Here is a 20,577-nt window from a genome sequence, read left to right on the forward strand (position 1 = left end):
AAACCAGAGATTTGCATTTCCGGCAGAAAGACCTTTATTTGTTTAGTGAGTTGATGAGCCAGAGATGTTCATTCATTTTTTTGCGCTATGATGACATGAGTGCATTCTAGGACTACTTTGTAAACAGGAATGATTTGTCATCAAGATTCTTGAACTGTAATTGTGGTTTTTAATTGCTTCAGCAGTCCTAGAGGACTTTAAATTAGCCCATACACACTCGTGGTGAAAGCTGCTATCGAAGTTGCTTGACTTTCAATGAGAACAATTAGAGGTTTAGTGTCTTGCTTCACAGGTTTGACCGGGCTGAGAAATCAAACCACAGCATTGTGATTGAGCCACCTGAGCCACATGCACCACAATGACAGTTTGCTGAAAAAAAAAACTGTTTCTGATTTCAGGTAATGTCTCTCTATGACTCTGGAGAGGACACACGTATTGATTTGGCATAAAGTGACCATCAGAAGCATACGAAGTAGTGTCAAAATCCGAAATATATCTTTAAATATAGTTCTCGGGTGAGAGTTTGGCTGAGGGGCCATGTCCAAAGTACACCATCTGTTGCCGACACTCAGAAGCAGAGCAACAAGGAATTAAAGTAAAAGGCATTAGGCAGGCGGATAGACAGCGGTTTCATTTGGTTTTGTGGAAATATTGTAATTATCTACTTGCTGTAAACAGAGCAATCATGACTAACAGGAACTTGTCTTCATGTGCTTTAACAGGGAAAGAATATGACACACCCGACTCAAGTCAGACAAGCGGGAGCGGCACCGACCCAGAAGAGATCAAAAAGCTTGCCTGTGCTCCAGGAGACTTAAAAACATGGCAGGAGGTCCCATCTCTTCAGGAGCTGGAGGAGCTTTTATATGCAGCCCCACGTTCCTGTCGCCATGGAGACGAGGTGTGGCCAAATCTGTTTCTGGGAGACATGTGAGCATCCTGAGTGGTTTTTCATCAAGAACAACTTCTGCTAATGCACAGAGGTGTAAAGATAATTGCAGGCACTCATGTCAGGAGTCGCCACTGGAGTATTGATTTTTCTGACTAAACGATATTTCCTTGATACGATCTCAACTCAAATGATTTTTAGATTGTTTGTCATTTCAGTTTCCATTTCAGTTCACATATGACACGACGTATTCCCATCCTTCCATCAAGACTGCTTTCAGCATCGTTGTGACTGTTGTAGAATTATTGATGATGTTTCTTGAATATTATCAAAAAGTGATAGTTCCTGTGTGTATGAATGCACTTCATGCACTGTGGACGCAATGAGATAATCACTACGTGAACGATATTGGTACTTCAAACAAATAAGAGAAGAGATATTAGTCTGGCAATATTGACAAAGTGCACTGAAATAGCCCAAAGTGAAACAGACAACACTGAATCAATGCAAGGACACACTATGCAGTGAAAGCCTTATATTGGCACTGACATGTTTTAGAGTTAACCTAAGGTTCACAGCATTATTCAAGCATTCTCAAGTTAGTTTCTTAGCCTTTTCCATGGCACTCTTTTTTTCCACATCTTCTTAAAATGATATCTCATAGCAATAGATAGACACAAATGCTAAATCTACATAAAAATGTTTTACAAGGACAGAGAGCAAAGCTGTTTATATTACAAGAACAATACATATGCCGGTCAAGACAAACACATTTAAAAATAGCATTATGTAAAGGAGAGAGGAGATATTTTATTACTCTTAACCACCAAAGGAAATGAAAGCAAGAACAGGCAATGCAATCAATAGAGCACCAAATCTATATACAACCCAGTCATTTCAAGGAACTTTTACAGATTAAAAACACCCAACATACAAATCCTTTACCAGTGACTGAATGGTAGTGTAGTGGTCAGCAGAAGTGTTGAGTCTTCCTGACAAAATGTGATCCAATAGAGACAAGACATTTACATTTTTATAAACTATGGCCATCAAAATTGGTGCGGGGTCAATCAGTTCACCTCAGAAAGAGTTTTGATAGAAGTTGTTCGGGTGAAGCATGCATCAGACAAACATGACACTAATTTAATTTTCTTATGAGATCTTGGCTTGTGTTTTTATACTCTATGCTCATACTAGATCATTTGTAGAATTGTATAATCACAGAGATATTGATTATTTTTGTATCTACACTTTATTTTTACCTTTAGCTTGAAGAAAGGTGTTGAATTAGTACTTCCTGTTTGACGACATAACTTGTACTTCAGTGCAGAGTGTAGTTTTTCCCACCTGACTTAATGCATTTATTTTGGGGTTTCTTGTCAGGTTTCTGTCTCACAACAAGTTTGGTCTCTACCAGTTGGGCATCTCTCATGTGTTGAACGCATCACATGGTAAACTCTGCTGTAAAGGCAATGATGATTTCTACGGAACCACGGTGAAGTACTATGGAGTCCCCGCCAATGACCTCCCGACATTTGACCTTTCACCTTTTTTTTACCCTGCTGCTGAGTTCATTCACCGGGCTTTGACTTCAGGAGGTAGTACATGTCCATGTTCACATCTTCTGAGGTTACACTTGAATCATAATGGTGTGTGATCTGTATTTTTATTTGTGTGCTAAATTTGTATCGTTCTTGATTTTCCAGGGAGGGTTTTTGTACACTGTGCCGTGGGTGTGAGTCGTTCAGCTGCTTTGGTCCTGGCCTACTTGATGATCCACCATCACCTCAGTCTCCTCTGCTCTATACGCTGCGTGCAACAGAAACGTTGGATATTCCCTAACAGAGGCTTCCTGAAACAACTCATCTGCTTGGACCAAAAACTGCAGGGGGAAAAGTTGAATGAGCCAAAAATAACCCCAAAAATAAATGTATAAGATGGTTTATCACAAATATATTATCAACTTCATTCATGTAAAGCATCTGCTTTGTCCGTCTCATTTGTGATCTGTGATGACATACGTGGCCGGCTTTTACCCCCAAGGGGATTTTGTCATCAGTGAACAGGCCAATCAATGGAACAGCAACATGAAATAACGACATCCAGTGAGGGACAGCACACTGAGCACACTGAGCTAATTTTGTAGTCGAGCCGCAACATTCAAACAGCCACCTGCTCATGCCTCTCACTGAGCTGCGGACTCTGGCGGTGAAGGGGCGGCCAGCAGAGACTGCAGGAGCAGTGACAGGGGTCTGGTGAAGGAGATCTCTGTGACTGGGGGAGAATGTCAGGGCGCAGCCAGCCGCAGGACCTGGTGCTCATCAAAGAACTGGAGCTGATCTTGGATTCCTGCACTCTGGAGCTCACACCAGTAGAGGAAGTCTGGCCCAGCCTCTACATAGGAAATGTGTGAGTGTCTCCTCCTTTCTTCAGCAGAAAAAAAAAAACATACTAGAGGATGTTGTTACATAATCTCAGGTACATAATCCTTGTCATAAGCCAAAACTGAAGCGCTTGAGTAACTTGCTCCTATTTACCCTTAATTAAAAATGAATATGTGTTTTTAATACAACATAACATGTTTGTAAGAAAAAGTAAAGACTTATTAACATTTATTGACAATAAAAAAAAAAAAAAAAAGGCAAATAACAACATAAACCTGCTTACAATTTTATTATGGGCCCTTTTTACAGTCCATGTAAGCTGAATAGGGGGAATTCGCACTGGATATCACTGTTTTTCATTCTCTTTATTTTGTGTGTGTTCTCCAGGGCTGTAGCACAGAATAGAAAAACATTACATAAGCTTGGCATCACTCATGTCCTGAACGCAGCGCATTCAAAGCAGGGCAGCATCGGGGACCAGAGTTTTTACGGGGACACCTGCGTTTACTTTGGCATCCCAGCAGAGGACTCAGACAACTTCGACCTCAGTCAGTACTTTAAACTGGCAGCTGACTTCATACATAAAGCCCTGAAGAACAAAGATGGTAAATTGAACAACTGACTTGACATCCACTGTCCGATAAAAATATTATTTTATAAATATTGCATTACAGTTTATGTTTTGATTCATAATTGCCACTCTGCTTCAAAGGTAAAATTCTGGTGCATTGCATCATGGGCATGAGTCGATCTGCCACTCTGGTCCTGGCGTACCTGATGATGCAGCAGCGTCTTTCTCTGAAAGATGCTCTCAGACGTGTCGTCCAAAAACGAGCCATCTACCCCAATAGGAACTTTCTTTCTCTTCTCTTAAAACTGGATGAGCAGCTGACACGGAAAAGGAGATTATGCCCTCTCCTCTGATGTCCCTTTCTTCTCTTTGTACTCTGTATAATGCTATTAGACATTGCTAAAAACCCTTTGTGTGATCCTGTCCTTGATGTACAGTATTGTATTTTAAACAATAATTTATCATGATTTAATTAAAGTTGTGATTTTAGAATGACAGTTAAATAATCAAATATTTCATTTTGATGTGTAATGTCTGAATGCTACTCTACTTGTGTTGAGATGTTGCTATTGTAAATATCTATAAGACACGTTATATTGTTGTTTTTTTTGTCATCCTGCAATCATGTGTTATCTGTTAATGCTATCAATAGTGTGCATTTGCATTGTACATACACCTTTATCAGTGATGTGCTACCCGTAAAGGGATAATTTACCATACTGATGGGATTTTTTTCAAATTGATATACAAATTGATAATACATTTTCTTCTTTTATCCATATTCTTCGTCACATAACCTTTCAATTAATTACATTGTTGCTGCTTCTTTAAACAGAAAACATGTTGTTGTACTGAGCAAACCAATCAAAATTGCATTGCAATGATGCCACAAATGAATAAAATTATCTTTTACATTTTAATCATGAATTAATTTGTAAGGTTTAATAAATAATTGATTATTAAGATTATTTTTTATGGAAAAACAAAAGATAATGTGAACTCCTATTGTCAAATTTAAGTTTATGCTAATAAGAAAATAATATTGCATTCAAAGTTGTAAGTATGTGATTAAATTGGTAATTCCAGTAGTGTATATTTCATTTTGAGGATCTGTTTCTGAAGTTGGGCAATTAGTTCACAAACTCATCTTGGTATTCCTAAGGTTATGTGTGACTATGCTTTTTCACCATGATTTGTTTCAATCTTCATTTTGATTGATGATAAATAAAACCATGAAATCACCACCACTGAAGCTGTAATGAAAGTTACTTGCCACTTTGCTCTATTTGTTAAGCAGAGCAGGAGGCAGCAGGAGGGCAACTATAACCTGCAGCACAGTGGTGCATTACATAACACTCTGTAGCCGTCATGGGAGCAAGTGAGCTTCTGTTAACAGGATTGTGCCACATTGTTATTTAGAAGAAAAAACCTTCCTCTTGTGTTCAGCTGAAATGATCAAATGTGTTTTAAAGGTAGCAGAGCTCCGGATTTATAAAGTCCGGAGTATGTGTCTCCCACTGATGAGTGTATGATTACAGAGTTATAAAGGGAAACATGCTGCAGGAAGTCTAGGTGTTTATGGAGAAATAAGAGCCACGGTAGAAACGCTTGCTCGGCTGTGAGGTAAGTTAAGCAACAATTTGATCAGAATGGGGGAAATTCTACTCACAGTAATTGTGCTATCATGGAACATTTTATTATGTGACCTGTATGTTGTTAGAAAGTTTTTTTTTTTTTTATATCCATGGTCAGCAACTCGTCATTTTTCTGTCTATGCATGTATTACAGTATGTCTCATCGGGATCCTCCATATGAACCTCCCTCTGTCTCAGAGCTGCAGGCCTTTCTATTGACAGACAGACGACCAACTGGGCATGTCAATCAAGTCTGGCCTAACCTTTACATAGGCAATGAGTAGGTCTGCACACAATAACATGCACACAGAAGCTTCTGTCAACACACCTTTCACACTCACAGGAGACATTGCATGGTTGTGTTCCAGGGTGGCAGCTCGTGACAAAGGCACGCTCCAAGGTCTGGGCATAACTCACATTGTTAACGCTGCTCATGGACGCCCCAACCCCACCTCCGGCCCCGGTTTCTGCGTCAACACTGGCCCCCGTTTCTACAGAGACATGCCGGTGGATTATTATGGGGTGGAGGCAGATGATGCAACAGATTTCATCTTAAGTCCTTTCTTCTACCCGACAGCACGATACATCCGGGCTGCACTGGCCATGGGAGGCAAGTGACCAAAACCTGTATGCACTTGTCTTACAGTGTATGGTGAGATTTAGATTCAGTACCGCCATGTGTTTGATACATCTGCTGCGCAATATAATGCACTTCTTCAAAGATTAGTGTAATGCTCTGTGTTTGAGTTGACTTCGTATGCTTTTCTAAATGCTGAAAAACACAAAAAAGGGGAAAATTAGTATTTATGTAATTTGGAACAAGGCATATACAACACATATATTATGGTAATGGAATGTATTAGAATGTACAGCTGCACCTAACAAAGTAGGACCAGAGGTGTAAATAGTCCCTCAACTTGCTTGAAATGATAAATTACAACAAAGAACAGTTGTTAACATCATTTACTTGGGTGAAATAACAGAAAAGTCTTTCCTTCTTAACCATATTGAATTACATTGCCAGTTGCAAGCACAGGGTTTAAAATATGTGCAATCAAGAACAAGTCTCTAAACTATGTACTTTGTGGTACTTTGTGTTTTTACATATGAAACAAGAATTTTCTATGTCAGAACAAATAACATACTGTCTACTATATGCCGATTGAAAGGTTTGATCATTGATTCAGTCTGTGAGCTTACTCAATCCCGACTTAGAATTTAAAGTTGCCGAATAAGTTACGTGGTGTACATTTTTACATAAGTATATATAAAACTACAAAAATGTGAAAAATAGACTCATGACAAAGTAGCTTAGTGTTACAAATGTGAGTATTTGTAATCCATTTCTTCCATCCCTGAGTGGCCCTCATCATTGCAAAGGTTCCTGCATGTTGTGACAGTAAGAGTAAATGTCTCGGTTTGCAGGACGAGTGTTTGTCCACTGTCTGATGGGCGTAAGTCGCTCTGCGACTTTAGTGCTGGCCTTCTTGATGATAACTGAAGACCTGAGGCTGCAGGAGGCCGTAGCCGCCGTCAGGCCGCATGGAGACATCTGTCCCAACCCCGGCTTCCTGCAGCAGCTCCGCAGCCTCGACGTGGGCCTGGAGAGGGAGAGGAGACGAAAAACACAGACCTCAACACTGTAATGACAAACCCAAACACACACGAACAGGAATATCCAACACACGCACATCATTATTGCTGCAGGATTCACTCAGATGAGCAGGAAGAAAGACCGTGCCTGGCAGAGCTGAGGACAATTATCTGGAGAAATAGGAAGCCAGTGGCTCCAGTCAATCAGGTTTGGCCAAATCTTTACATTGGAGATGAGTGAGTACAAAAAAAACAAAAAAAAAAAGCAAAGAGCTTTCAAAAGACTGATACCGTGAAATCATTACATTATGGTAAATCAGTGTGTTTGTGGTGGGGCATCTGCAGGTCAGTGGCTCGAGATAAAAGCACACTCTCCTTTCTTGGTGTATCTCACATCCTGAACGCTGCGGCAGGACGACACCGGATCAACACCGGTCGGCATTTCTACAGTGACCTGGCGGTGGAATATCTCGGTGTTGAAGCTTCGGATCATCCACAGTTTAACCTCCAGCCTAACGTCAGCTCTGCTGCACAGTTCATAGAGGATGCTTTGAAGAAAAACGGTCAGTGAGACAATGTGACAGCAGAAATACAGTACGTTGGCAGTCAAGTGAACAATTTCTTTTCGCAGTGAGGAATGAGTGCTAAACCCCACACCCAAATGTAACTGAAACAGTTTGAAAAATGTACCTAATCTTAAAATTGTTAAATATGCAGTACATGCAGTGCAATTAATGTGTAATTATTAAAAAATATATATATATTGCGTTGCGTTGGAAACAATCTATGAAAAACCTTCTGATCTTCATACTTTCAGGTTCATGAAATATTCTAATCTAAGTGTCTTTCAGGGAGAGTGTTTGTTCACTGTGCCGTGGGCGTCAGCCGCTCTGCAGCACTGGTTTTGGCCTATCTGATGATCAGTCAGGGACTGTCCTTAGTGGAATCCATCATTGCTGTGCGACTGAACCGGGATATTGCACCCAACTCTGGATTTCTGGAGCAGCTGAGGGAGTTAGAGCTGAGCCTCAACCCGCTGAGTTCTCACGTCTCGGAGGAGGATCGTGCTGACGCCTCCTGAGGATGAACAACATTTGGAAAATGTCATTTCACTTGTCAGCCACCTGCTTTAGTTGAATCCACCTGCTCTTTTGTAAAGCTTAAAACTGAACAACAGAACCGTCCTCTCAAAAATGCGCTTCATGCATAGACAGCATAGCATAGACGAATAAAATGAATGAGTCAAATTTCATGTCTCCTAAAATAACTGTGCTGACAAATGCTCATGAATCCTAACGCTTGCTGATACATAAGTGACATTCTTCTCATCACATCCACACCAAGTGCTTCTAAACCTTTTTTTTCTAGGAAGGAAGGATCCCGATTAAGAGAATTCACTGGACTTGCATTTTCAAGGAATGTAATTACAGTTTATTAAAGGGCTTATGTCACATTAGGAAGGCTAAAAAAAAAAAAGCATTTGTGTGAGTCACGTTGTAGAGGTCAGGTGTTAAAGACCAGCTGCCTAAAAATACCATCTTCAACACAGAGCCTGAGAGAGCAGTGACTATTCCAGATCTGTCTTTCAGTCTTGAAGCTTCCTGCTAAGGGAGGCCTCGGTTGATGTATAGATTTACTGATATATAGCTCACGGATGGTCACTTGTGCATAAAAACTGAGGTCTGTAGTACAGCAAATCGACTGGTTTAAATGAGGTAAGTCATGTCTTTTTTGTATATTAGTATTTATTGTTTTGTCCGCTCTTTTTGAGCAGCTTTGCAGACAGGTTGATCAGACTCTTGAAGCTTAATGGTCAGTTTCAGTTCATCAACAGTGCAAAGCCCAGTTCCAGTGCAAAATGTTTTTAGTAAGATGTGTGTGAAGATTTGGGGGAAAATGAAAGTACAGTGAGTAGAGTAGAGAAGTTTAAACCAAACACTGGTGATCACTTGATCACAATGACTTCAAGTATTCTGAAAATCACAAATTAGTTGAAATGAATCAATTATTAAATAACTCCAATTAAAAAAATTCCATTGAATAAATGGAACTGTATAAACATCAAAAATAAAACCCGGATATGTCAGTGGATTAAACCATGTGAATCATTAGTTTTTGTGTACTTTGAATATAATAAATAATAAGTCATGATATTTGGGGGTGATGAAATTTCATTTTAAAAACAAAATATTCCATATGTAATGAAGGCATGAAAAAAATCCCTCTCCTACTTTAATTTCTGAAAATTACTGACTTGTGTTAGCCCACTGCACGGATATTTACTACTCAGGATTACTGATGTTATGAAGACCCAATGAAATGTAATGATATGATTTGAGGGCTTCAAAAAATGTAACAAATCATAGAAATACCATACAGAGTGGGTTAGTCTCTAAACTCAAACAGAAATCAATCCGGAGTTTATGTTTGTAACAACGGATTACTTCGATAGTTTGATGATGAAAAAAAACAACTTTTATTATATACAACAATATTACTGTTCAAATAAATTGAAAGGATGGAAAAAGGCATGATACCTTGATTCCTAGAATAAACACTCACAGACTGTTCATGCTACAAATGTACGAATTATCTTCTGAACTTCTGGCCTTCAAGAAATGACACCTATTATAGGGAGAAAGATAGAGGATGACCCCAAATCCCAGATTATTATTATTATTGTTTTTATCATTATCATTATTATTATTATTATTATTATTATTATTATTATTATTATTATTATCATCACTCATGCCCACTCGTGTGTGTGTGTGTGTCCGTCCTGCAGAGGTTAGGCATGACCTCCAGTGTGAAGTCCAGAAGTAAGAACCCGTATGCATCAGTGCAGGTGGACCCGGACAGTGACTACGTCACACCGGGTACTTTAGACCTGGAGCAGCTTTTCTGGAGCGGAGCCACAGCTCCTTATGCACACGTCAACCTTGTCTGGCCAAACATTTACGTCGGGGACGAGTGAGCGCAGACATATCATGTTTCTAAATATCACCCACTGAATTTAAACCTGCAGGCTTCATATATTGATGCGTGTGCTGTGCTAAACAGGAAAACGGCTCTGGAGCAACATGGGCTGATGGATCTGGGTGTCACACATGTCTTGAACGCAGCAGAAGGAAAATTCAACAATGTGCTGACCGGCGCCGACTACTACAAAGACACAGGCATCCAGTACTTTGGCGTAGAGGCTGATGACAAACCCACCTTCAACATCTCCCAGTATTTCTCTCCTGCTGCACATTTCATCCACGAGGCGCTCGGTCACCCACAGAGTAAGTCCTGGTGGGAACCAAGGGATGGTTTATTAGTTCTAGTGCAGAATTGAAAATCTTTAACTGAGATTATTCACTACTTGTTTCCAACCAATTTATTTCTTTTTTATCTGTCGCAGACAAGGTGCTGGTGCACTGCGTGATGGGCCGGAGCAGGTCGGCCACGTTGGTCCTGGCATACCTCATGATGAACCACAGTCTCACTGTTGTGGACGCCATTGAGCACGTGCGACAGCACCGCTGTATCCTCCCAAATCATGGCTTCCTGAAGCAGCTCAGGGCCTTGGACATTGCAATGCAAGAGGAAAAGCTGAGACTAAAGAGAGCAATGCAGGAACCACAGCACACAACAAACGGCTGATACCGTATTTCTGTGTACTGCATTTTGACTTAATTTCATTCATACAAAAATTGTATTTGTAATCATGGTCAAGACTAAACTGGTATGTTTCTCACAGTTGTTTTCTGTCCGTTTCATTTTGACCTACCTCAGTCAGTAATTCTCTTTCAGTTCAGTTCAAACAGATGAGCATGAAATCACTCATCAGGAAGCTGCTTTCCCTCCATCTCTGTTCCCTGCCGCAAATTTGAAGGCAAAACAATCTCTTTAGTTCTGAGCACTAACAAGATATTGATGGAACATTTAAGGACAGTTTGTCACAGCATGACAATCTTGTTTCAATCTTGCTGAATACTAAAAGTGCATTATCTGCAAGTCACAGAAAAAAAAAGTGCATTTGTTACAGCTCCAAGTCACTTTTAAAAAAAATGTGAGGAATAAAATAAGGATAAAACCCAAGATTTTGATAATGACTATAAGTGTATATTAAATATAGACTGGGATGAACTGGTGATCTGTCCAGATGTAATCAATGTTTTATCTCATTTGGTTTGGAAAGGCTCCAGTGCCCTGTGATCCTGAAGTGGATAAAATGATATGCCTGGAAACTGTACGGAAGTTAGTTTGAAAAGAGGGAATGGAAAGCACTATTTGGTAGTTATCATATCTGTGTCTATAATTAGCCCCCATCTGACTACAGACTATTTGGAATGTATATTCTGTGACACACACACACACAGTCTATTTTCTGTTTGAATTTACCAGTAAATTCCATCAGTTCAAGGCTGAATAAAGTGGTAGGTGGGAATCTTGGTAATTCCAAATGCACGTTGAATAATGCATCGATTCATTTGACAAAACACACTTCAGGCTTCAAAGGTGAAATGCCACACTGATAGCTCTTATTAGCATTTCATGAGAAAGCTATATATATATATATATATATATATATATATATATATATTTAAACATTTTAAATAATGAAATATCAGGAGTGGAGAAAAGTAGGAACCATGTGCACATCCTGACATTAAGCAACCCGTCAGCTCAGCAGTTTGTGTGTAGATGTGGCAAGAACAATATTTCAGTCTTGTTCTCAAAATACTAACTTTACAAACTATCAACACATTTTTCTTGTCCCCGAGATGCTATTGTGACGGCTCCAACTCTATTTTCTTGTTTTTTCTCAACAATTGCTAAGTTTTAAGAAAATGGTGAAATTATTTTGTTTTTGAAGAAACAATGGAAATGGAAAAACTGTCAAATCAGAACAATTGAAATAACAAAATTGGCTTTATTTGTCAGTTTCAGGCATCCCACGGTTTACCACAGAAAAGGGCAACTTGAACATTAAGGAGACCAAGAATAAATGGTCACATAAGGCTTTTTGGTGGATCCAAACAGATAAAATAAAAGCCTGTGGGACAATGTGCGTTATTTTACAAGTACCAGGAAGACACATTTTGACACAAATGAAACTGTAAAGGTCACCAAGCACAATGTAAGACAAAGTCAGGTAGATACAGATGGATTACGATTGGCCCCACATAATTCAGCCTTCGTTCATTTTTTTTTTTTTTTAAAGATTCTTCAGCATCTTTCATTTGAAACAGAAATTGACCAAATCACTTAAATACTGAATTTGCTTTAAATTCACGTCCTTTATTTTTGATGAACAAATCTACCCGTTGTGTTTGTACAGCATTCCATGATATTAAGTAGAATCTCTCAATGAGAACAGGAGATGAGCTCAAGTTCAGAGAGTAACTTGAAAAGTTAAGGTTTTAATGCCCACTGTATCCCTCAAACAGAACATAATCTCTTTCTTACAATATCAATTACTTTACGTCCATTTTAAGGATATCATGTTCATTTACACCTCCCATGAGTCACAAGTTTTCCCTAAACTCCCTTTTAATGTTCCCAGTATCCATGCAAACCCTGCAGGTCTGTCCTTATCAGGCCTGTCGGTATTTTAGCATTTACAGAGAAAGAAACAAGGCTCTTCAGTTACACAGCTCGCTACAAGCAAGCTAACGTCAAAAGATCACACACACGGGAGGGAAAATATTTACCAGCTTCTCAAAAGGTGTGAAAATGGGCCTTGACACATACAGTATAGAGATGAGCATTTAAAAACACTCTTGTTCAATGATAGGGAAGTTAAATTAAACTCATAAAAAAAATCCACACTGCATGTTTGATTGCAGTTTTCGCGCCTACAGCGTCTTATTAATTATTCTACTGGGCACAACATGACCTCAATTAGCCTTTTTGTGCTTGGATATCTGTATCGTGAAGATAGGGGGTTGTGCACTTGCAGAGGAGTCTGGTGGTATAAAATCCAAATATAAACAACTAAGAAAGAGGATATTACATTTAGATCACCACAGTAAATTACAATGATGACAGCTCCTCATGTTACAGAGATCCTTTGATGGTTATTAATTACGTCTCGTTATTGGCTGCAAGATACATTCGTGGCCCAATGTAGAGGATAACGAGACATAAACACAGCACAAGGCACAAAACTGCCCCTTTGTAAAATAAAATGATGCGCGCATTGATAAAACAAACCCCCCCAAAAAAGTAAATTAAAAAATGGACGTGTTGTTGATTAAAATAAATATCGTTAAAAATTCCGATTAGCGTTTGTGAAATACGACAGAATTATGAGTCAGACTTGTAGTGCAGAGAATAACGAAATGTTTTCCGGCTCTCTTCACTTGAAGTCGGGCTTTTCAGGGAAAGTGCAACCTCCTTGTCTGATGATGACGTTGGCAGCGTAGTGCGCTGCTTTCACGCACTGAGCCAGAGGTTTGTCCCTCACAAGCTCCGACAGGAAACCTGCAAATGACGAGAGTGTTTGAGACAAAAACACAAGAAAAATTACAATTCAGGAACATGTTCTATTAAAACACTGTCCCACCTCCTACAAAGGCATCTCCTGCTCCATTGGTGTCCACAATGTCCTTGGGGTCGATCTCCAGGACGGGGAAAGAATCAATCTTGCCACCTGAACAGACACCAGACAGTAAATTAGATCATGTAATTCTGCAAGTCTACAGTGGACATTAGGGGACACAAGGGAAGAAAATCTGAACTTACTTAAGCCCATAACAGTTTCCTCCTTCCCCTGGGTCAAAACCACAATCCTCTGTCTCTTTGTGTTGACTTTGGGTAAAGCCTGGGCTTTCTTGGCAATCTCCTTGATGTCCTTGGTCTAACAACAAAGGAAACATTAACCCATTATGACACTGGTATTGGAGGAGATTTTTATTTATTTTCTTCTTTCTCATGTTAGTGGCTTTTTAAAGTCGGGGGGGGGGGGGGGGGGGGGGGGGGGGGGGGGGGCGCGACTATATGTGATTAGTATTTGATAAAAAATATTTTTTTGCCACAGCTAAATAGTCCATATATTGCATCTTGAAATTGTGTCTAAATGGAAAAGTTTGCCCCTGAAGAACTGTAAAAGGTTGAACTTTTCTTTTTCCATATTTGATACATCACTGCTGCTCTACAAAATGTGTTAGTTGTGGAAAAAAATGCATTTTCCATTTTCAAAATTGTGACATAACTGCTACCTGCAATTTTTCCACTGGGGGTTTAGTCAGATTACTGAGAAACAGAAACTAGTTGCCTCTTGAAGAAAGATGCTGCAATAGACGTAGTTTCAAGCGGTTCATAACAAATTTCACTGGTGTGGTGACACGCTATATCCAAACATGACCGTTCACTCACATCAAAGTCTTGCTCTTTAGCAAAAGCAGCAGCCTCCTGCAGACACACAGATTCAGAGTTAACTCAAAGACTTGGTGTACATATTGCAGCCTGTGGAGGAATCACACTGAAAGTGAAGCTCACCGTCTCATTGCCAAACAGCACATCAACATAGGGCATAACCTGCATGAGGTTGTCTTTGAAGAACTGACAGATGAAGGGTGCCGAGAGGTTCAGGCAAAACAACTTGTTATTTTCAGAGGCGTGTTTTGCCACTTTCAGGATGGACTCCAGAGACACAGTGAGGAAGAAACCCTGGAAGGAACAAATGACACGGACACAACGCATATCCAAATAATCATTAACGGCCGAGTTATACAGTATGGAAAACAGTGAAGTCTTGAATACAACGTACAGCAGGGATTTTATTTTTAAACCATAAGACCATGAAGGTAAACTGGGAGTATGTGCCCTGAAGGTCAGTGGCACAATTAACTATGCGGGTAAATGTGGGGAATTATTACTCACAGCAATGTAGTAGACTTTAGCTTTCTCCACCAGCTTCCAATTCTCCTCCAGGTCTAGATGTTTATCCTTCTTATAACAGTTGGCAGCAGCCAGATTAGCTACCAGCGACCTGAGAAACATAAAGGAAAAAGCATTACAGACTGAGGAGAATAAAGCAAATACATTTGAGAATGGGAGCCCTCGTGGAAACTGACCCACACAGCAGATAATATATCCAGTCACCACTTTTCTACAATAGACATGACAAAAACTAAACAACAAACTCATACAAATAAGCACTGCATGTTTCTGAAACACACAGCCACTGTGTGGCCATTAGCAGCAGCTCTGCTCTATAAACAGTGTTTAAATTGCCCACCTGTTAGTCCCGGTGATGCATGCGGCACACGTCCCGGTGGGCTCCTCGTCTTGTTCGTAGTAGTGGGCGTCGATGTGGGCCTCCTCAGCCTTCTCCTTCAGGATCTCTCCAAACTTGTCTTTGCCGATGCAGCCAAAGAACGTGCCCACATTATGGGGCTCTTGGATCATCCACTGCAGACATAGAAGGTTAGGTTAGATTTTTGGTTAGGTCTTCTCATTTGGGTCAAGACTTTGTGGGGTTTTTGTTGATGGGACTGACCTGAGCGATCTTAATGGAGTTCTGTGTGGCTCCTCCAGCATGGTACTCGGCTTTAAACTTCTTCACAATCTCCTCAAATCTACACACGATACAAACACGATTCACAACATTAAAGATTAAAAAAAATAAAACAAAACACTTGCATGCATGCTTTAAAACTTGGGATTTTGTTCATAGCTCAGCCAGATACTTTAGCAACGGTTATGACATTTAAGATAAACATGCTTAATATGTTCTTGCAGGGACTAGTTATTCACAGACACCACCCTTCTAAATTCCTCTCAGTCAAATCTTATTTCTTGATCTGAGCTCAAATTTGAAGTAAAATAAACAATAAAAACAAAAAAGGCTTTGCAGACGCCATGTTTACTATACGGGTGCTTCATTGGTTGCTGCTTCTCTGCGATGCCATTGCTAATAGGATGTGGCCTGACGGCCAGTGACCTTCTCTGAAGTCAGGCTACATTATGAGCAAAGAGCAGCTTTATACGCTCGCCCAGTGCAACACGGGAACAAGCGGCCATTGATTCTAATATATGAATCATGTGTCTGTTACATAATGCAATGACTGCAGCCTCACTTCCATGTTCCACTTTTAGCTGAAGCATCTCTAATTCAAGTTATGCCATCTAAATATAACTGCCTGTAACAACCTGCATAGCACTCAGTGTTTAAGCAGGTTATTGCTGAAGGCGACTGGCTCAGATACATTGTTGAGAAACTGTCAGGGGATCCCGCTGCTGCTAAACCCCATGAAAACGAACCAGAGGCGGTGGTGCAGAAGTGAAATGAAGCTGTTTTTGTGTCACTCAACTAGTTTTACTAGAAGGGAAATTCGCTGAATCCTGAAACAAGGTCAGCTTGAGCAGTGAGAACAAACAAGAACGACGAGTTAAACGTGGGGACTCACATCCTTGTACAGAGCAAATTACTATTTGTTCTGCTGCGAAAAGAACAACCCTGAAGGGGGATGTCATCTGCATAACTCAACTGTGAGCTAGAAAAAAAGCCAAATAGACCTACTGCAGCCAAGAAAGACAAACTAGGCCAAAGTTTACACTGCCATCACTTTTACTGGTTATAAATCCATCAAATAAATCGATAACGGAGCAATAAAAATTCACCCAAAAAAATGTCGTCAGAGGTCATCAACACCAGCTTGCCCTCAGTGTACCGATAACGAGCTACTCATTTGCTTGAAATATAAAACAGTAAAAAAAAAAAAATAATAATAATAATATGGCGCTTTCATTCAGATTACTATCAAATTTAGGCTTTTTATGCAGTTACGCTTGCATTGCAGGACTTTAGTGTCAACTTACAAATTTGGATCCACTTTCTCAATATAAACATCAATAACCTTTACAGTGTTGTGCAGCTCTAGCCAGTATAAGTGGGAACGCACTAAAAAGGAAGACTATATATTGTAAGTCACTGAAAAGTGTGAATGCATCCATGTGAACCCAGATGGTCATTTTTGACTTTCTTATCTCCAGCTGTTAAATATTCGCTCTTGTCTCAAAAGAGAAAAAAAAACAAACGAAACCTGGGAGGTGAACGGTCCTGGTTTGCTATTGGACGAGTACCACGGCCTGCTGCTCTGCTATTGGCTGTCTATAAAGGCACAGAGGTCAGCGCCGGTGCCTGTTTGGACTGGCCTGCTCCAGAACAGAGAGGAGCCAACCGAGCACGAGTTCAGATGCATTACTTCCCTGCAGAAACCACGTCAGATTACGCAAAACCCATGTGCAAGGAGCTCACAGAATCTTTTCTACCACAAAAGGTTGAACGTGGAAAAGGTACGAACAGTGCTTTGTGTTTGTCCTCAGCCAGGATCTGATCGTTGGGTTTCAGACTGTACCTGCAAAACAAACGCAGGAGAGAAATAAAGACGGATTAGTTTCTCCGAACCGTCAGAAAGAACTTCGACCACACAGCCAAAGACACAGTGAGAGTCTGGACTCAGTTCATATAGTTTCAGCAGTAACATCGGTAACAAGTAAGGCAGTTTTCTTACAAGAATGAGAAGCGCGGTTTGCTGATATATTTTGTGTGAGACTGATTTAGAGATGCACTTTGTTGCTTTAGCTCTGTGAATTCCCCCCCTGGGGAACGAATAAAGTGTTTTTTTCTACTTTTGCTTCTTTAAGGAATTTATGCAAGTGCTGTTTGAGTGAACACCCAAAGACACCCTTTGTCCTGTTTACCCTAGTCGGTGGTATAAGGAAGGAATCATTACATTATTTTAAAAAAATAAACAATAAACCTGTGAGTACAATGTGTACAGTGGGTCCACAATTTTTCCTTTATAATCATCGAAAAGAGACTTTGTAGCTCACATGGAGGTTTTCTTGGTTTACTGGTGTGTTAATGCAATAATGAATTACCGTCAATAAAAAGAACAAAACACAACAGGAGACGCCAGCAATCAGTTGTCCCTTGGACAAAACCAAACCAAATCTTATTTCAGGGTTTATTAAGGCGATATATCTGCTTCACCTACAGTCCTGCCGTTGCCAGGGTCTGCTTTTCACAGTCATCATTATCTTGTTTCCGCACAGGTCAGATAACATCAATCTGTCTGTTCCTCCAGAACACAGAGCATCACTGGTCTCCGGCTGAGCTCCACTGAGACTTTACAGCACCAACGTATTGATAAGTCTTTTGTGCATCACATACACAATATCCAGCGAGGGCATTACTTTATTGGACAGAGAGCTGAATGTCTGCTTTCATGTCACACCGTTTATTTTAAAAAGTCATACTATAACCAGTCAGAAAGTGACGAGAACATTCATTTGACTTACTTATCCAGGTAGTCTTTGTCCACAATGACAGAGATGTCCAATAAGGGGTTTCCCATCCCAAACAGTGAATTAGGGCTGAAACACAAGAGTTCATTGTTACAAAATATAAAAACACTTCTTGAATATCTTGGGTTTTGACAAGGGGATGATCATTTATGATATTGTCTGTTACATAAACGTCACATCTTTGACCGTTTGTCTTGTTAATAATTCAGCCGGACTGAAAATCTGATCGAGCCTGTGGCTTATTGACGCATGAAGCAGACGCACAGTCGGGTCACATTTTCAATGTTTCCCTGCTCGGTACAAAGTGTTGTTTTTTCGCATGACTTGAAGGCAGAAACAGTTATTCAGGACATGTGCAAGTCATCAAACACGAGACAAGTATGTGAATATGGCAGCTGGTGAGGATTCGTTAGATATCCATGTAACAATGTTGTGACATTCAAAGCAAAGCAACATCAGGACCGCAGTGCTGAAATAGTGCGTGTACAATCTGTTCTTTCCACTTTAGGCAAAAAAAAAGAACATGTGGTTTGAATATTTAACCAAAATTAGTGTCACATGTGCCAGGAAAAAAAAACAACCAAACACTTTAATAGGGCAGCTAAAGTCCCACAACCGAGGCGCCACACAGCCAGTCTCTGTAACAACTCACACACCCATCAACCAGTTACACGTGTCATCGACATCTTTTCCTTCTAAAACAAATATCTATGCATGAGACTGTACACGTGTCTCTGTGCTTCGCTCCCGAATGTTTGATGTGAACACAATCCTGCTTCGGTTAAAACTCCAGATGTAGAAAAGTCGCTGACAGATGCTATTTCCACATGGACACAAGCTCTTTTTTCCCCAACATAAAACCCTTTTCCACCAAGATGAATTCACATGAGAGCCTGACGTTCAGCTATTCTACACATATGAGGTTTGTGTTCCCATCACTGTAAACCACAATCTGCTACTTCCTGCATACTGAGTGAAGAAGCTTCCAATAGTCAGATGATCACATGCCTTGTGCAGGGAATTCTACTAAAAACAGAGCCTTGTTCCTTCGCTTAAGCCATTTCTCTCCATTGTGTCAACATGCTCTTACCTTGCAGCAGACATGATGCCCGGCTATGTGTGTGTGTGCGAGAGAGAGACAGAGAGCGAGAGCGAACCGGAGACACTGACAGACGGACCTGTTGGGCAACCTTAAAACCGGCTCAAAAAAAAGGGAAAAAAAGAGGCAAGGCATTTAAGACGAAACTTGCTCATTTCAGCTCAACCTGCTTGGCCCATCGATTATTCTCTGCAAACAGCGTTCCTCCCACACCGGACAGATGATTGGAGGCAACTGACAGGGGTCGGGCTACACCCTCTCTGGTTGGTGATTGGCTCCTCGTGCAGACTCCAGCAGCATCAGTCGCATTCCTTGTGTGAAGCTCGAAGGCAGCGCGAGGATGATACCATCCAATTATCTGGCTAATTAAAGACCCTGTCACATTTCTTCACCAGTGGGAGAAAAAAAAAAACAACCCAACGACGTCTCAACACGTCGCTTACGATCGACCACGTGACATATCGTCGATTCATTGTTGGGGGGGGAGCTGGTTCGGGGACTGTGCGCGAGCCCCTTTGCCACGAGCCGTCTCCACTAACCCCACTGAAACAGTGCACGAGGCAGCCCTGGCATTTCTTTCTGTAGCGTTCAACATGAAGGACAGGTGGCGGTGGTCACGCTGACACCAGAACACGATGGAGGTAAAAAAGACCGTATTATGCAACCGTATTGTCTAAACACCGGTGACCTCGAGGGCTCAGTCAAGATACAAGATAACCCAAAGGACTTTACTCAGGTTGCCACACCACTGCGACGTCTCCCCCACCTCCACTGTGCTCCCCCCCCCCCCCTGCTCCGAAAACACACAATAAAGACTCTTAAGGGAAGAAGAAAAAACTCCTTCCATAGCAAGTTAAATATGCAAACTTTGATTTGACTTGCACGCACATGTTTATCTTCTGCAAAAGCGAGGCAGTCTATGCTTTGTCTTTTTTTTCTTTAAATTTTTTGCTGTTCATCACCTTAGTTTGACCGGAGTCTTTTTGCTCGGAGACTCGGTTTTCTTCTCCTCTGAAAGCCTAGCTTTCTTTGCTTTTGGCTCGTCGGACGCCATGGTGGACAGGTCACACACGTTGTCTTCTCCTCACCGCGCTGCACAG

The 20,577-nt window shown here is 40.7% G+C and overlaps 5 protein-coding genes across 6 annotated transcripts; 4 read left to right on the forward strand and 1 right to left on the reverse strand.

Annotated features, from left to right (window-relative positions):
- Positions 1–574: 574 nt before the first annotated feature.
- LOC308138334 (dual specificity protein phosphatase 13A-like) lies at positions 575–2,825 on the forward strand (the record flags this gene model as incomplete). Its single annotated transcript, XM_080507415.1, has 3 exons — positions 575–930; positions 2,273–2,487; positions 2,596–2,825. Exons 1-3 carry the CDS (start codon positions 686–688, stop codon positions 2,823–2,825), a joined length of 690 nt encoding a protein of 229 aa, XP_080363541.1. The 5' UTR covers positions 575–685.
- Positions 2,826–3,110: 285 nt separating this feature from the next.
- Positions 3,111–4,841, forward strand: LOC308138182 (dual specificity protein phosphatase 13A). The gene is made up of 3 exons (XM_080507194.1): positions 3,111–3,298; positions 3,661–3,878; positions 3,986–4,841. The coding sequence occupies exons 1-3, from the start codon at positions 3,174–3,176 to the stop codon at positions 4,195–4,197; spliced, it is 555 nt and encodes a 184-aa protein (XP_080363320.1). The 5' UTR covers positions 3,111–3,173; the 3' UTR covers positions 4,198–4,841.
- Positions 4,842–5,431: 590 nt separating this feature from the next.
- dusp13a (dual specificity phosphatase 13a) lies at positions 5,432–7,232 on the forward strand. Its single transcript, XM_080508021.1, has 4 exons — positions 5,432–5,467; positions 5,633–5,758; positions 5,847–6,088; positions 6,904–7,232. The coding sequence occupies exons 2-4, from the start codon at positions 5,634–5,636 to the stop codon at positions 7,122–7,124; spliced, it is 588 nt and encodes a 195-aa protein (XP_080364147.1). The 5' UTR covers positions 5,432–5,467; position 5,633; the 3' UTR covers positions 7,125–7,232.
- A 1,417-nt stretch (positions 7,233–8,649) lies between these two features.
- On the forward strand, positions 8,650–11,374 carry LOC308138769 (dual specificity phosphatase 29-like). Its single transcript, XM_080508020.1, has 4 exons — positions 8,650–8,786; positions 9,860–10,044; positions 10,135–10,358; positions 10,478–11,374. The coding sequence occupies exons 2-4, from the start codon at positions 9,869–9,871 to the stop codon at positions 10,717–10,719; spliced, it is 642 nt and encodes a 213-aa protein (XP_080364146.1). The 5' UTR covers positions 8,650–8,786; positions 9,860–9,868; the 3' UTR covers positions 10,720–11,374.
- Positions 11,375–11,972: 598 nt separating this feature from the next.
- Positions 11,973–20,577, reverse strand: adka (adenosine kinase a). Of its 2 annotated transcripts, none has more exons than XM_080506998.1 (11): positions 20,440–20,577; positions 18,373–18,447; positions 17,373–17,426; positions 15,566–15,644; positions 15,305–15,477; positions 14,947–15,055; positions 14,563–14,733; positions 14,440–14,475; positions 13,807–13,921; positions 13,628–13,714; positions 11,973–13,545 (listed from the first exon to the last, which is right to left on the reverse strand). In XM_080506998.1, the coding sequence occupies exons 1-11, from the start codon at positions 20,529–20,531 to the stop codon at positions 13,421–13,423; spliced, it is 1,116 nt and encodes a 371-aa protein (XP_080363124.1). In that variant the 5' UTR covers positions 20,532–20,577; the 3' UTR covers positions 11,973–13,420. The 2 variants fall into 2 exon arrangements, with proteins under 2 accessions (XP_080363124.1, XP_080363125.1); XM_080506999.1 differs by lacking the exon at positions 20,440–20,577 and adding an exon at positions 19,469–19,642.

Source organism: Blennius ocellaris (genome assembly GCF_963422515.1).
Source record: "Blennius ocellaris genome assembly, chromosome: 13".
NCBI classification, from domain to species: domain Eukaryota; kingdom Metazoa; phylum Chordata; class Actinopteri; order Blenniiformes; family Blenniidae; genus Blennius; species Blennius ocellaris.

Bases quoted from the DNA above. Each gene is read 5' to 3' on its own strand.
- dusp13a (XM_080508021.1), top strand. From the start codon at position 5,634: ATGTCTCATCGGGATCCTCCATATGAACCTCCCTCTGTCTCAGAGCTG. The intron at 5,759-5,846 runs GTAGGTCTGCAC...GTTGTGTTCCAG, and splicing joins AACCTTTACATAGGCAATGA to GGTGGCAGCTCGTGACAAAG. The intron at 6,089-6,903 runs GCAAGTGACCAA...CTCGGTTTGCAG, and splicing joins GGCTGCACTGGCCATGGGAG to GACGAGTGTTTGTCCACTGT.
- adka (XM_080506998.1), bottom strand. From the start codon at position 20,531: ATGGCGTCCGACGAGCCAAAAGCAAAGAAAGCTAGGCTTTCAGAGGAG. The intron at 14,476-14,562 runs GTGAGCTTCACT...GTGTGTCTGCAG, and splicing joins TGCTGTTTGGCAATGAGACG to GAGGCTGCTGCTTTTGCTAA. The intron at 13,922-14,439 runs GTGAGTGAACGG...CTTTGTTGTTAG, and splicing joins CTAAAGAGCAAGACTTTGAT to ACCAAGGACATCAAGGAGAT.
- LOC308138182 (XM_080507194.1), top strand. From the start codon at position 3,174: ATGTCAGGGCGCAGCCAGCCGCAGGACCTGGTGCTCATCAAAGAACTG. The intron at 3,299-3,660 runs GTGAGTGTCTCC...TGTGTTCTCCAG, and splicing joins AGCCTCTACATAGGAAATGT to GGCTGTAGCACAGAATAGAA. The intron at 3,879-3,985 runs GTAAATTGAACA...TCTGCTTCAAAG, and splicing joins AGCCCTGAAGAACAAAGATG to GTAAAATTCTGGTGCATTGC.
- LOC308138769 (XM_080508020.1), top strand. From the start codon at position 9,869: ATGACCTCCAGTGTGAAGTCCAGAAGTAAGAACCCGTATGCATCAGTG. The intron at 10,045-10,134 runs GTGAGCGCAGAC...TGTGCTAAACAG, and splicing joins AACATTTACGTCGGGGACGA to GAAAACGGCTCTGGAGCAAC. The intron at 10,359-10,477 runs GTAAGTCCTGGT...TATCTGTCGCAG, and splicing joins GGCGCTCGGTCACCCACAGA to ACAAGGTGCTGGTGCACTGC.